Source organism: Lepus europaeus, chromosome 21, assembly GCF_033115175.1.
Source record: "Lepus europaeus isolate LE1 chromosome 21, mLepTim1.pri, whole genome shotgun sequence".
NCBI classification, from domain to species: domain Eukaryota; kingdom Metazoa; phylum Chordata; class Mammalia; order Lagomorpha; family Leporidae; genus Lepus; species Lepus europaeus.
The window spans coordinates 8,907,748-8,921,941 of record NC_084847.1 but is presented as its reverse complement, the minus strand read 5'-3'; the positions used below and the strand labels follow the sequence as shown (position 1 = coordinate 8,921,941).

The 14,194-nt window shown below is 54.0% G+C and overlaps 1 protein-coding gene across 2 annotated transcripts in view; it reads right to left on the bottom strand.

Moving 5' to 3' along the window:
* Positions 1 to 13,756, bottom strand: part of CLEC16A (C-type lectin domain containing 16A) — a 204,697-nt gene extending 190,941 nt beyond the window's left edge. For both annotated transcript variants that reach the window (XM_062180005.1, XM_062180006.1), the window contains exons 1-2: positions 13,536 to 13,756; positions 1,341 to 1,469 (exon numbers count right to left, since the gene is read on the bottom strand). In XM_062180005.1, coding sequence (XP_062035989.1) covers positions 1,341 to 1,469; positions 13,536 to 13,615 — 209 coding nt within the window. In that variant the 5' untranslated portion in view covers positions 13,616 to 13,756. The remainder of the gene's footprint in view (positions 1 to 1,340; positions 1,470 to 13,535) is intronic.
* Between the last annotated feature and the right edge of the window lie 438 nt (positions 13,757 to 14,194).

Genomic DNA, 14,194 nt, shown 5'->3' with positions numbered 1-14,194 from the left:
AGGGACTGGGTTCCTGCCACTCACTTGGGAGACCTGAACTGAGTTCCTAGCTCCCGGTGTCAGCTCAGCCCTCACTGTACTGGGCATCTGAGGGACTGAACCAGCAGGTGGGCGCTCACCTGTCGGATGCTGTCTCTGTCTCTCCCTTTCTCCAAAACACTGATATTGATGATGAGGAAAACTGGGTACATGGGAACCTCCTGAACTACCTCTGTAACTTTTCTGCGAATCTAAAATTATTCCAAAATTGCAAAATTTATTTAAAATAAAACTTTTTTGGGGGATTCTGTTGGACAGTCATTTAAGGCTCACTGGGATTCTAACTGCTGTTTTTCTAAAAAGACATATGACCTATAAAAGTCTATTTCCATAAAAGGGACACAGTTTTTTGTTTGTTTTTATTATCTGAGAAGCAGAGAGAGAAAAATAGAGGTCCCATCCACTGGTTCATTTCCCAAATGCCTGCAGTGGCCAGAGTTGGGCCAGGCCAAAGCTGGGAGCCAGGAATTCAACCCAGGTCTCCCCTGTAGCTGGTGGGAAGTCACACGCCAGCGCTATCACATGCTGTCTCGCAGGGTGCACATGACTGGGAAGTGAGAATCAAGAGTTGGAGCCAGGGACTGAAACTGGGTACTCCAACCCGGGGCACGGGCATCTGAACTGATGTTTCCACGGCTAGGCCGAACACCTACCCCACCTTTGCTTCCGAGCCTCCTGGGAGGCTGGCCTGCTTTTACCAGGTGCTGTGAGTTATTCGGCACCCACTCGGTGCAGGCGCTAGCTGGGGAGACTCTCCCGGGAAGGTGAGGAAACAGGCTTGGGAAGATAAAGAGCCCGGCCCAAGCCTGCAAGTGTAAGGACAAGGATAAACTGGCTCACGGGCTCTGGGTGGAGACACTGCTGCATCACTACTAGCTGTGTGACCTTGACCAGAACCAAGGACACCAATGGGGCCTCCACTGGGGCAGGTGGGAGGCCCAGCTGGGTCAGCTCAGCACTGTGCCTGGCCCCCAGGAAGCCCAGTGACTGTGGGCCTGGGAGTCCCCCAGGGCGAGTCCCTCTGTTCACCCAAACTCCAACCACTCCGGATATTTTCCCCTTCAAAGGGGCAGATGGTCAGACACTACTTGGAAAATTACCCCTGACATGTCCAGGCTTTCTAGAGACACTCATTTCCATAACTCCTCCAATTCAAGGACATTTTATACAGACAGATCACTTGGGCAAGACCAAATTAGCGTCAAGCTCTGACATCATCAGCAATGACTCACAGTACACACTCGGGAAAACATTCAAAAGAAGACAAGGAACCAAAAACAAAACGCACGAGAAACTCTTACTCAAATACAGAGCTGTCATTCTGATCTCCCCAGATCAGGATCTCGGTGATAGAACGGATGGTCTCCACCAGCAGGTTCCGGTTCTGTTCTGTGACTGTGGTGTTTTTGGTCAAAACGTGGTACAGATACCTGAGAGAAAGGCCAGGAGAGAAAACAGAAGAAACTGATGAGACATAACTCGCCACCAAGAAAAATGGCAGGTGATGCTTTGAAGCCACACACACCAGGGACACACCGACCCAAACCCTCCAGACAGCCAGCCTCAGACCTCGACGTGCCCGGGAGTCACCTGGAGGCCTGGATAACGTGGGGGCTGCTGGAGCCCGCCAGCAGACTGCTAAGGGCTCAGCAGAACTGGGTGAAGAGCAGGCATCGGCCTGTTTCACACATTCCCGGTGATTCCGATGCTCAGGGCCAAATGCCTAACCCAGGCCCACTGCCAGGTTGACGCTGAGATTGACAAAGTGGCCATGGCTTAGAGAAGGTGGGTTCCACAGCCAAAGGCTGGGACAAAAATCCTGCGCCAAAAAGATTACAATGGGGTGGTGTGATCCCAGCCAAGTGCAGCACACCATCAGAATTTAGGGCCCAAGCTAAGCGCTGTGCAGTCCAGAGGCAACGAGTTTATTTACTGAGTATAGACTGTGAAATTCAGGATGAAATGGCTGGAGAGCCTACAGCACTGGAGTTCATCCATTCTGACAGGCCAGGAAGCCAGCCACTGGGGCAGAGACAGACACAGCCCAGTCCTCACGGTCCCTCTGCTGGTAGTGCAGAACACCAAAAAACCAGAGGTCAGAGCTGAGCAATGCAGGGACCAGCAATCCAGCCACTTATCCTCCCTTTTCAAAGGTTTATTTTATTTATTTGAAAAGCAGGGTGACAGAGAGAGAGAGAGAGTCAGAGAGAAAGAGATCTTTCATCTGCTGGTTCTCTCTCACATGGCAGCAATGGCTGGGGACTGGAAGTGGAGCAGCTGGGACTGAAACCAGTGTTCCCATACAGGACGCCAGCCCTGCAAGTGGTGGTTTAACCTGCTGCACCACGTCAGCCTCCTGGCACTGCTTTACGACTTCTCTGAGGGCCCGCATCTGACGAAGAAGCCTCGGGGTTGGGACGCAGAAACACACCCCGGGGAGAGACTCCGGAAAAGCGGCCTCCTGCTTTCTCTTGTAGGAATGCTCAGTTTGGGGGTGGGGAGAGCAGGACAGGGAGATCAGACCTAAAGTCTCTGAACTGGGGGAAGACAGAAAGAGGCAGAACCTCGCAGATGGACACTACAAATAATCTGCGACTTTAAGGTAGTAGATTTTTGAAGTCTTTAAGGTCTGGGGATTATTTAGTAGTTTTCTGTGATTTTTTTTTTTTTAGATATTTATTTTATTTATTTGAAAGAGTTACAGAGAGAGGTAGAGACACACACACACACACACAGAGAGAGAGAGAGAGAGACAGAGAGCGAGGTCTTCCATCCGCTGGTTCACTCCCCAGATGGCTGCAACAGCCGGAGCTGCACTGATCCGAAGCCAGGAGCCTCTTCCAGGTCTCCCATGTGGGCGCAGGGGCCCAAGGCCTTGGGCCATTTTCTACTGCTTTCCCAGGCCATAGCAGAGAGCTGGATTGGAAGAGGAGCAGCCGGGACTAGAACCGGCGCCCATATGGGATGCCGGTGCTTCAGGTCAAGGCTTTAACCCACTGCACCACAGTGCTGGCCCTGCTGATGGCCATGTTTTAAGACACAGTACTTGCAAAATCAAGCATTTAATGAGTTTAATTAATTAGAAGTTGTAAGAAATTTTTAACCTGCACCAACTAGAATAGCCCTCCCAAATAACAAATTGCTCAGTGCACCAATCTACTGAAAGAGTGGCATGTGGGGGACCAGGTCAGGTACCCTCTGTGGTAAGGTTCACACAGAACATGAACTACCCTGGGGTTGGTCACAGGGGACCCCTCACAGCTGTTCCCATTGTATCTCAACTACATCTTCCCCAAGAGCAGTTTTCCAAATAGCAATCCACAGGCCTCCTGCGTCAGAATCACCTGTCTATGTCACTGCCTAGCCCAGCACCACTGCACCTGTCTATGTCACTCCCTATCCCAGCGCCACTGACTCTACACTCCCTGTGCCATCCGCGGGTGCTCTCCCAGGGACAAGGCACTGCCAGCAGTGTGGGGGAGGGAAAGGTTCTCCCTGACTCTGGAGTTTTCTTCTCTTCTCATCAGCATCACACACAACACTGCCGGCCACTGGGAGGCAGCAGCCTGGGTGAGCAGGCCTGCTCTGAAGACCCTAGACAAGGATGGGATAAACTCCTCGGGACCAGGCTGGAATCCAGCTTACTGGGCTTTCTGCCTCCAGGCCCCGGACAGGTCCCGGATCACGGGCACCTCTGTACACTCACACCTGCCCTGTGTCCTTGGACAAGGCATGCCACTGCTCAGGGTCCTCCAAGTGGCCCTAACTGTGCAGGCCTCCTCACTGATCATTCTGCAGACTCAGTGGGAATGCCTAGGAAGAGCCAGACACCGCGCCTGGCACGCAGCGAGCACGCCACAGAGCACGGTTACACTGTGATCACTCTGACAGGGGCCACATTAACATCCTTGCCAAATCAGTCAAAGAACATTCTAGGAACTGGGGCCAGTGAGTGGGCATGGTGAGTTAAGAATATTCTAGGAACTGGATCTGGTTAAGGAAAGAGGACCTCAGAGAGAAGTGGTGATAGGAAGGTCCGGACAAACCAGAGCAGGAAGTGGACAGTCTGTCTCATTTCCTGAGAGGCAGCAGAGCACGCTGGGGCCAGCATGCCTGGGCCTAAGCACTTACTACTGGTGGCTCTTGAGCAAGTTACTCCATCTCTGTGCACCTCAATTATCTCACCTATGAAGTGGGAGCAGCAACAGTACCTAAATACTTTAGTATCTATCTGTTAGGGTGTCGGGAGGAATTAAGTAAGAGACAGCTAACCAAACCAAGTATTAATATCATTGCTTCCATTACATAGCTGGGGCGGCAGGGGAGGTGGGGGGGAGGGGGGGATGGTAAATCCTCAAGAGTCCAGGAGCTCTCATGGGCCTGGCTCTGTGGGAAGATTGCCCTTGACAGTCAGACCCACCGCACTCTGGGGACATGCCCACTATTGCCACTGCACAGGCCAAGACAGCCTTGAGGCCTGGGGATGTCCAGCAGCATGGGCATGGTCTGCTGGTTCCACTGGTTCCATGCCTCCCCAATACTTCATGTGCCCTGGCTCTCTCAGGGGAACCATTCTGCTGGGCGGACAGTGACATGGCATCTGGGTTTGACTGCATGATCATTTATGAAGTGAGTGCCTTCTCATAGCAGGGAAAGCCACTACCTGCAACACCAGAACCCCATATGGGTGCTAGTTTGAGGTCCAGCTGCTCCATTTCAGATCTAGCTCCCTGCTAATGACCTTGGAAAAGCAGCTGAAGATGACCCAAATGCTTGGGCCCCTGGTACCCTTGTGGGAGAGCCAGATGAAGCTTCAGGCTCCTGGCTTCAGCCTGGCCCAGCCTTGGCTGTTGCAGCCATCTGGGGAATGAACCAGCAGATAGAAGATCGACTGCTCACTTGTGCGCGCTCTCTGTCTCTTCCAAACTCTTTCAAATAAATAAATCTTGTTTAAAAAATCTTCTTTCCTGAGCTGCCTGTAGAAGTCCTTTGCCCATATTTTATTAGCCCAGGTGTCTTTTTCTTAGTTATTTGGTCCTTTTTTTTAAAAAAGATTCAATATTTATTTGAAAGTAAGAGCTACAGAGATAGAGACAGAGATCTTCCATCCGCCGATTCGCTCCTCAGATTGTCACAACAGCCAGGGTTGGGCCAGCCTGAAGCCAGGAGTCAGGAGCTTTCTATGGGTCTCCCGGAGGGGTGGCAGGGACCCAAGCACTTGGGCCATCTTCTGCTGCCTTCCCAGGCCATTACCAAGGAACTGGATTGGAAGTGGAGCAGCCGAGACACAAACCGGTACCATATTGGATGCTAGCACTGCAGGCGGTGGCTGTACCCTCTATACCCCAACACCAGCCCTGGTCATGTTCTTATATACTCTGAACAAAAATTCCTCACTGCTTATACACACTACAAACCTCTTCTCTGACTGTAGCTTGCCATTTTGCTCTATTATAGTGGTCTTTTGATGAACATAGGTTCTTAATTTTAATGAAAACCGGTTTGTCAATATTTCCCATGGATAGTATTTTTTGTATGAAGCTTAAGAAATCCTTTCCAGGCTGGTGCCATGGCTCAACAGGCTAATCCTCTGCCTAGCGGCGCCGGCACACCAGGTTCTAGTCCCGGTCGGGGCGCCAGATTCTGTCCTGTCCCGGTTGCCCCTCTTCCAGGCCAGCTCTCTGCTGTGGCCCGGAAAGGCAGTGGAGGATGGCCCAACTGCTTGGGCCCTGCACCCGCATGGGAGACCAGGAAAAGCACCTGGCTCCTGCCTTCAGATCAGCACGGTGTGCCGCAGTGCGCCTACCGCGGCGGCCATTGAAGGGTGAACCAACGGCAAAGGAAGACCTTTCTCTCTGTCTCTCTCTCTCTCACTGTCCACTCTGCCTGTCAAAAAAAAAAAAAAAAAAGGAAATCCTTTCCTACCCAAGGTCATGAAGAACTGCCATTTTCCTCTAGTGAAGTTCTGGTTTTATCCTTCATGTTTCGACCTAGAATACATCTGGAACTGATTTTTGTGTATAGTATGAGGTATGGGCCAAATTAACATTTTCTCTGTGGAGATCTAGTTGACCCAGCACCATTTACAGAAAAGGCCCTCATTTCCGTGTCACCTGTGCCACTCATCAGGGGACTCCATGAGTGAGCTTCTTTCTGGATGCTCCAGTTTCACTGGTTTATTTCTCTATCCTTGTGCCAACACCAGGCTGGCTGATTAGAGCAGCTTTACCATAACTCTGGCTGTGCGGTACTAGAAGCCCTCTACCTTCTCTATCTTTGCAACATTGTAATAGCTATTCTTGTTCTTCTACATTTCCATACACATTTAAAAATCACATTCTCAATTTCCACAAGCACACTACTAAGATTTCTGAGACTGCCCTAAAGCTATAGCTAAATCTGGAGAGAACTGAATACTTACAACAGTGTAGTAATATGATATTCACAGCATTTCCTCCCCCGTTTGCTGGGTAAGGTCCTGCACATCTTTTGTGAAGATCTACTCCTAGGTCACTGTTTCCTGGTGCACCTGTGAAAGCCGCTGTTTGAACACCCATTGCCTCCTGCCTGTTGCTGGAACAGAGAAACGCCCTCGGGGCTCCCGGCTCTGAGCTCCATGATGCTTCGCCTGCACTGCTCGTGTCTCTGTCCCCACCCTGCCCTAGCATCCTGGTCCAGGAAATGCCTTAGGGGAAAGTCTTCTGTATGTCTGGAGCAGCTGTGGGCAGTGAGGGGCAGTGGTAATGCTGCATCTAATTGCAGAGTTCTGTAAGATCAAATAATTCAATTGTCCTAGAGATACACAATTTTAAGACTTTCTGACTACAAACGCAGCACCAATCTTAGAAAGGCTGAAACCTTTGACCACAGCAGAAGAGAAGAAATGGTGGATCGTGCCACGGCCTGGAGCAGCCGCCAGCCGCCAGCAGTGCAGCTGCTGTCTAGGCCTCTGGGTCTTTTTCTCTGAGGTGGGTATTTACCTAGTTGGGCTCACGTTGCATACCCATTGGCATGACCCATCTTTCTTCCTACCTCAGCTAAAATAAAACCACTTTTGTTATTGACCACTGCGTGCAAGCATCTGTAGTGGCTACCAAGCATAAGCCACATTCCTGAGGGCTTAGGAGTCCTAGCTGGTGAGGAACCAACAATGCCACAGTGACCATCTCTGCCAGCAAAGCGGCGGCCCTATCTCAGAGCAGTTTCTAAGACAGTATGATCACCTTGGACATCCACGGCAAGTCAGGATCGTCCTCCTACAAATGTAAGGACTGTCACAATGACATTTCCTCCCCCAGTCTCTGCGTGGGTTTAATCTGCATCATGGTAGGAACAGCTGAAGCTTACTAGTGCCAGGCTCTGTTCTGAGCTGCAGCTCCGTTCACGCAGCTACCCCTGCAAGAACGCTGTGGTGCTGATGCCCGATGCACGGGGGAGCTGAGGCTCTGGGAGCCAACACAGCCTGGACAAAGCCAGGAGGGGGACCTGGCAGTCGGACTCCAGACGCCATGCTTAGAGGCGTCCCACAGAGACAATGCAAATAACAAACAGCACTGCCGTTAGCTAGGCATGTACATGTGCATGTCTGGCACACAAGAAAACCAAGAGATACACAGCAGTCTGAAAAGGCCACAGCGGGCCTTACGGAAAGTCCTTCCAGCCGACTCATACTCCATTCCCTCGGAAAAGAGCCAGCATCCTCACGTCCACAACAGCAGCTCCGCAGATGTCAAGTCCACTCGCAGGCCCTCGCACGGGAGCAAACTCTACACCAACAGAGAAGCTGGAGAGGCTGAAATGCCTGGAGACCAAAGAGTTGCAGCCTCCTGCCAACATGCAACCCACACTCTAGAGGTTTATCGCCAAGGGCTACGGACAAACCCTGCTTTCTCCAGAGACCCACGCCTTGACAGGTGAAACCGCTGCATTGAAGAAGTCCCACGCCTCACAGAAATCAGTCACTTTGTCCATCTCAGCAACAGAAGCGCCAGGTCCCAGTCTGTCCTCAGTGACTGCACTTTCTGAGGACAGCTGCGAGTTCTGTGACCTGTACCATATTATGCCACTGTGCTCAAACGGGAGCAGTGGAAATGCTAAGCAGAGTGACAGGAAGTCTATGGGCCTAGAAACCCACCCTCAGTGCACACACACCTCCAGTAACAGCAGCCCAGGTGTCGGAAAGACGGGGGACATGGAGCCTACGTCTGCTTGGCCTGCTCGGCACCAGCACAGAGACCCTCCACACACTCCCTAGCACAGCCCACTCTGTGCCTTGAAAACCACCATCCAGCAGGCCCAGGAGCAGCCACGCGGGGCGGAGTCAGCCTTGGGAACCAGGGAAAGGTGTTCACAGGCTCCTCGTGGTGAATCACTCGGCAGAGATGTCCAACGCGGCTGGCAGGTGAGGCTGGGCGTGGGATACTTGGTGAGGGTGGGGGCAGGACTTACCTCCCTAGAGAAGTCACTGCACTGCCACAGGCACTGCGACCAAGCAAGCAAGCGCAGGTGGTTGCTAAAAAGCTGGCCAGCACGGGCCTCTTCCACTCGGCCTCTGTCAGCTCTTTGTTGCCGCTTCCTCTGTCCCTGTCCCGTGCCGGCAGCCAACAGTGCCCAGCAGAACAAGCCGCACAGGTCCCTACCCCCCTGAAGTCTGTGCACATTCGGAGAGACAGAGAGAATCTAACATGGTCAGACCACCGGAGCTGGCAAGGAGACGTGCCTGAGGAACCCTGGGCCCTTTCCGGGAGCCAAGTCAAGGCCGGGATGAAGCTCAAGAACCTGCGGGACCTGACAGGGCCCCAGCCCTGGTGGATGCAGAGAGTAAATGAAGTGTTAACAGAGCGGGGCAGGGAGAACAAGCCCAGGGAAGTGAGGTGACAGCAAAGCTCTCGTGGGGAACTTTCATGTAAGAGCGGGCTATGCACATGGATGGGCAGAAAGGAGAGAGAAAGGGAGCTCAAGTAGACAGAGCAAAGGCGCAGACACGTGAGTGTGCAAGGTGTGTGCCAGTGAGCGACAGAGAAGCGTGGCCACAGCAGGCTGCTGAGGTGACTTGAGCGTGGACACTGGCCTCTAGTCTGGCCCCCCTCCAGGCCATTGTCCCAACTGTAGCCAGACCACAGCACTCCTCTTGGTCAAAAAACACAAAGCCTTCCATGGCTCCCCACTGCCCACAGTCTAACTTCCAGATTCCTTACCATGTTTACAAAGCCCAGGGGACCTGGCCTCTAGTGACCTCCTGTGCCCCTCACTCCTCTGCCCTTGGGTCCTAAACTTCCCCTTGCCCCAGCCCTGGGCCTCACAAGCTCTCCCTGACGGAAAGACCCAGCTCTGCCGATGTGCCCAGTTCCCCACCCTGGGCTTTCTCAAACCCCTCTGAAACATGCTCCCACCTCCTGCCTGCTGACAACTGCTCAGCACCCAGGTCTCCAGTTATGTGCCTACCAAGGAGTTGCTGAGCCTCTGCGCTCCCAAACAACATAGGCTGGAACAGAGCCGGGGGTGCTCTGAAGGGCCAGGAGAACTTAGACTTGACACAGTCTGTCCTACTATGTGAAATGAACATACCATAAGAAAATCAGTCCGGCAACCTTCACCCCAGACTCTGAAACTTTGGGTGCTATCTTAGCCAAAAGTTGAATATGCCAAGTGTAGGTGAGCACCTGCCTGCTAGGTAGACATTCCTCCCCTTCTGTGGGTAACAACCATGCTCCCTCCAACGGGAAGCACCCTTTCCCTCACTGTCCACCAGCTTGGGTGCAGCTCCAGGCAGGGCATGTGAGGAAGGCTTGGCCACTTAGCACACCTCACACCCCTGGGGATGGCACAAGACCCAGGCTGGTCCAGCGTGCTTAACTCTCGGCTGCTGGCAATACGAAGAAAAGCGACTGTCTGTTTTCCAGGGATTGCCCAACTGCTGTGCTGTGAACCGGAGCCTGACAAGGACACCAACGTGGAAGGAAGCAGAGCTGAGAAGGGGAAGGAGACAGATTCCATACTGCTTCGTCTAACCACTGCACTTCACCATGGCTGTGTCCGGACAGGCCATTCAACAGAGCCCACTTGGGGTTTAAGGCAATTCCAGCTGGGTTGCTGTCACCTGTAGCCAAGAGTCTTGAGCCACTCACAAAGGTGACCAAAACTAAGGCCAAATACAACATAACGAGTTCCACCTGCCACGCACTGGCAATCTCTGGTAGAGATGCCGTTTCAGTAGCTGTCAAGTGACACCATCGGTAGGGGCTCTGCTGGCAGTGGCACAGCCTTGCCACCACAAGTCTGGGCAAAGCACCACTCGTGATGCGGAGCAAACAGCTTCCTGACTATTTCAATCCGCCTCGACGGAATCACCAACCCGGCTCCGCAGACAAAGCCACAGGTAGTTTCTCATGGGTTAGCCACAGCAAAACCCTGTCTCACAGGACAGGTCCCTTCCGGTTTACGAGCTGGGAATGTCAGAAAGAATAACTTGGTTTTAAAGGGGTCTCTAGCTCTCTGTAACTATCTTCTAAATCCTTCTGTAAATCTCAAATTGTTCTAAAAGATAAGTCTTTTAAGAAAATAGAAGAAAGCATTCAGGCCAGTGCTGTGGCTTAACAGGCTAATCCTCCGCCTTGCGGCGCCGGCACACCGGGTTCTAGTCCTGGTTGGGGCGCTGGATTCTGTCCCAGTTGCCCCTCTTCCAGGCCAGCTCTCTGCTATGGCCCAGGAAGGCAGTGGAGGATGGCCCAAGTCCTTGGGCCCTGCACCCACATGGGAGACCAGGAAAAGCACCTGGCTCCTGGCTTCGGATCAGCGAGATGCGCCGGCCGCAGTGGCCATTGGAGGGTGAACCAATGGCAAAGGAAGACCTTTCTCTCTGTCTCTCTCACTGTCCACTCTGCCTGTCAAAAAAAAAAAAAAAAAGGCATAAAGGCATCCAGATGCATTGTGTGCCAAACTATCAATTCTAAACTGTCTTAAGTTTCTAAACTTCTCTCCACACGCTGCTCTAGGCCAGAGCGAATGTTTTAGGAACCGTCACCTGTCACTGGAAGAGTGAATGATTTGTTCTGGTTCGCCCAGGACTAAGCCACTGTTAGTGCTGAAAGGCCACGTCCCGGAAGACCTCTCAGCCCTCCCAGTGGTCACCCCGCGTGTCACATCACACCCAAGTCCATTCCTACCCCCAGCCCCGTTCCCACAGCAACCAGCTCCCCCTCCTCATGCCACAGAACTCAGGGTCCCAGCAATGGTGACCCCTCCGTGGCGACTCGTGCCCGTCCCTGGAGACTCACTCTGGTAGGGCCTCCACCAAAAAGTGCCTAAGAAGGGTTCCCACGGAGCCCTGCGCCAGCTGCGACGCCAGCCCTGACACACTGGACAGTCATGGACTCTATGGCTGTCCCCACCCCCACCCCCCGCGGCAGCCTGCAAGCCCCCTCAGGAAAGGAGCTGTCCAAGACAGTTCCTGCTGGCACCAAGCTCAGAGCAGCGCAGGCCCGGGTGGGCCCCGGCTGCCCATGGCTCTCTTTTCCACGTCACACTGGACGTCTCAAGGCCCACAGCAGCACACAAATGGCCGGGTTCTTCAGGCTGTAATACGGATTAAGCAGATCTGTCCGACCAGGGCAGCAGCTTAGGTTTCCGACGGGTCCAGGACCTAAACAATGAATGTGGGCAGATCCCAGGACACTGCGAAGGAACCCGAGAACCTTTACGGCTGGCAAGGGTACCCCGCGAGCAACTGGTCTGAGGCAAGCTAAAGCCTCCCCAGACTGCGCGGCCAGGAGACCGCATTCAGAAAGAAGCATAGTGCGTGCAACCTAGGGCAAGCGCCTTGAGCTCCTGGAACCTTAGTTCCCACTTCCAAAAAATCGCAATAGTAACAGTTCCTGCAGTGAACAGGCTCTGGGGGGGGGGGGGGGGGTGCTGCTAAAGGAAAGAATGTCACAGGAAGTCCTTAACAAGTACCTGCGGCAGATAAAGCAGTCAAGAAACATTCAAGGAACTTAAAAGGGCGAGAGACAGGCAGTTAGGCAAGAGCCCAGGGGCACCTGCGTGCTGGCAGAGGCCTCCCCGGGGTCCCCAGCCTCCCCTAGGACACACCCACCCACTCACTAAATTCCTCCAAGTCCTCAAGCCGCTCCCTCTCCCCAGGCCCGCCAGCTGCCCTCCCTTTCAAGACCACGAACATTTATGAAACACCTGCTCACTGCACTGCCAGAAAGACACAGCGGAGAATCCCTAGGGGCCAAACGAAAGCCCCCATCGGATCCTCCTGTTGCCCTCCACCTCCCAAATTCCTGTTAGTCCTCTCGAATCTCAGATCCCTAGGGGACCAGCCCCTCCTCTCTACTCCCCCTGTCAGCGGCCCCCCCCCATTTCCTCCCCGAAGTCACCGCCACTCAAAGGTCTTCACTTCCCTGTCACGGCCCCCACACCTGCGTGTCCACCTGCATGCTCCGCTCCTAACTCATTTTTTCATTCTTTAAGCATCCACGGAGCTCCTACTGTGTGCTAAACGCTAGGAACCCAGCTGTGAACAAACCAAGAGTGTCTGGCCTCGTGGAAGCAGCAGTTTAAGAAACTGAAAAGGAGTACACACAACGGGCTAAGAGCAGCTCCGGATGAACCGACCCGAAAGGTCAGCGGGGGAGGGAACGGGCTGGGGGAGTGGTCTGAGAGCGCTCCTCAGGCCAAGGAAGCCGGCCACCACCATGGGCTACAGCTCGGTCTCTTTCCCCCATTCGCAGATGGGGAAAACTCGGAGAGGTGAAATTTGTCCGCAGTCACACAGTCGGGAAAAATCAGGATTGGAAGGCAGGGCTGACTGCAAAGCCACGCTCTTAATCTGTTCCTCGCTGTGCTCGCCTGCAACCCCAGGGCCCTGCTTGCCACCTGTCTTCCCCCACACCTCTAGTTCTGCTTGCCCTCTGCTGAGGCTCCCCCCAGAAAAATACCCCGTTCCTTTCATTTCTGCCCTGTACACGTTGTGAGCTGTATCTTCATTTTCTTATCCAACGAACCCTCAGAACGATCGCAGGAAGCAGGCGCTGTCACTCTACCCACTACACACCTGCGGCAACTGAGGCCTAAATTCACACCTAGACTCGAATCCAGAGCTGCCCGGCTCCACAATCCAAGCCTTGGATCGTCCAGACTACAAAGCACCCCCACCCCCACCCACCCCGGGAGAGAGCCTGGTGACCACCGTCCGCCCCGCGCAGGAACCAAGTCCGCATCCGTAACCGAAACCTCATCCCCTTACTTGACAGGTCGAGCGGTTGAGACTACAAGAAACCAAGCGACTCGTCCAAGGTCACACAGCCGGGAGCGCCGGGGTCAGGGTTCGAACCCGAGTCCTCGCTCACAACCACCCAGCCTCCTCCGGCGCCCCTCTCGGCCTCCGCCGCCAACCTCGGCTCTCACCCGGCCCTGCGCCCCCCGCACGGGGCTCTGCGCCCCCATCCCCAGTTCTCATCCGCGGCCTCCCCCTCCGCCCCCTACACACTTACTTGAGGTGGTCCAAGGAATGGATGTTGCGGGAGGACTTGCCATGGCCCCCGCCCACCCAGCTCCGCGAGCGGCCAAACATGTCGGCGGCCCCGGCCCGTCGCTCTCCTCACGGTCTCATGCCCCAGCAGCCGAGCGGCCTGGCGCCCGCGGCGGCAGCTCAAGCGGAGGAGGCAGCGGCGGAGGTGGTAAAGGGACCGCCAACCACCTCCCTCCCCGGCCCGCAGCCCCGCACTGACATTCAGCCGGAACCGGCCGTTCGACCGCCGCGCTTTACGGCCGCCAGTACGAGGAACTCTGGGAAATGAAGTCCACTCGCAAAGCCCCTGACGACGAGACTCTACGAACGGACTACAAGTGCCGGCGTGCACCACGCGGCCTCCGAGAAAAGGCGGGCCGAGAGGCGAGGAGGCGGGGCGAGAGGAAGAGAGGCGGCCAAGTAGTCCGAGTAGGCGGGAATGGAATCCTGTGGGCGGAGTCCCAAGGGAATTGTTGAAGATCAATAATCCTCGCGGTGTAAACAATTATTAGCTTTATGACAAAAGTAGGAATAGCTAGTGCATGGCGTATAGTGCGTGCCACTGTCCTTAGCACTCTACATATATTAGGATGTTTAATTCTCACGACAACCCTATGAGATGGATATTATTATTATCCCCAT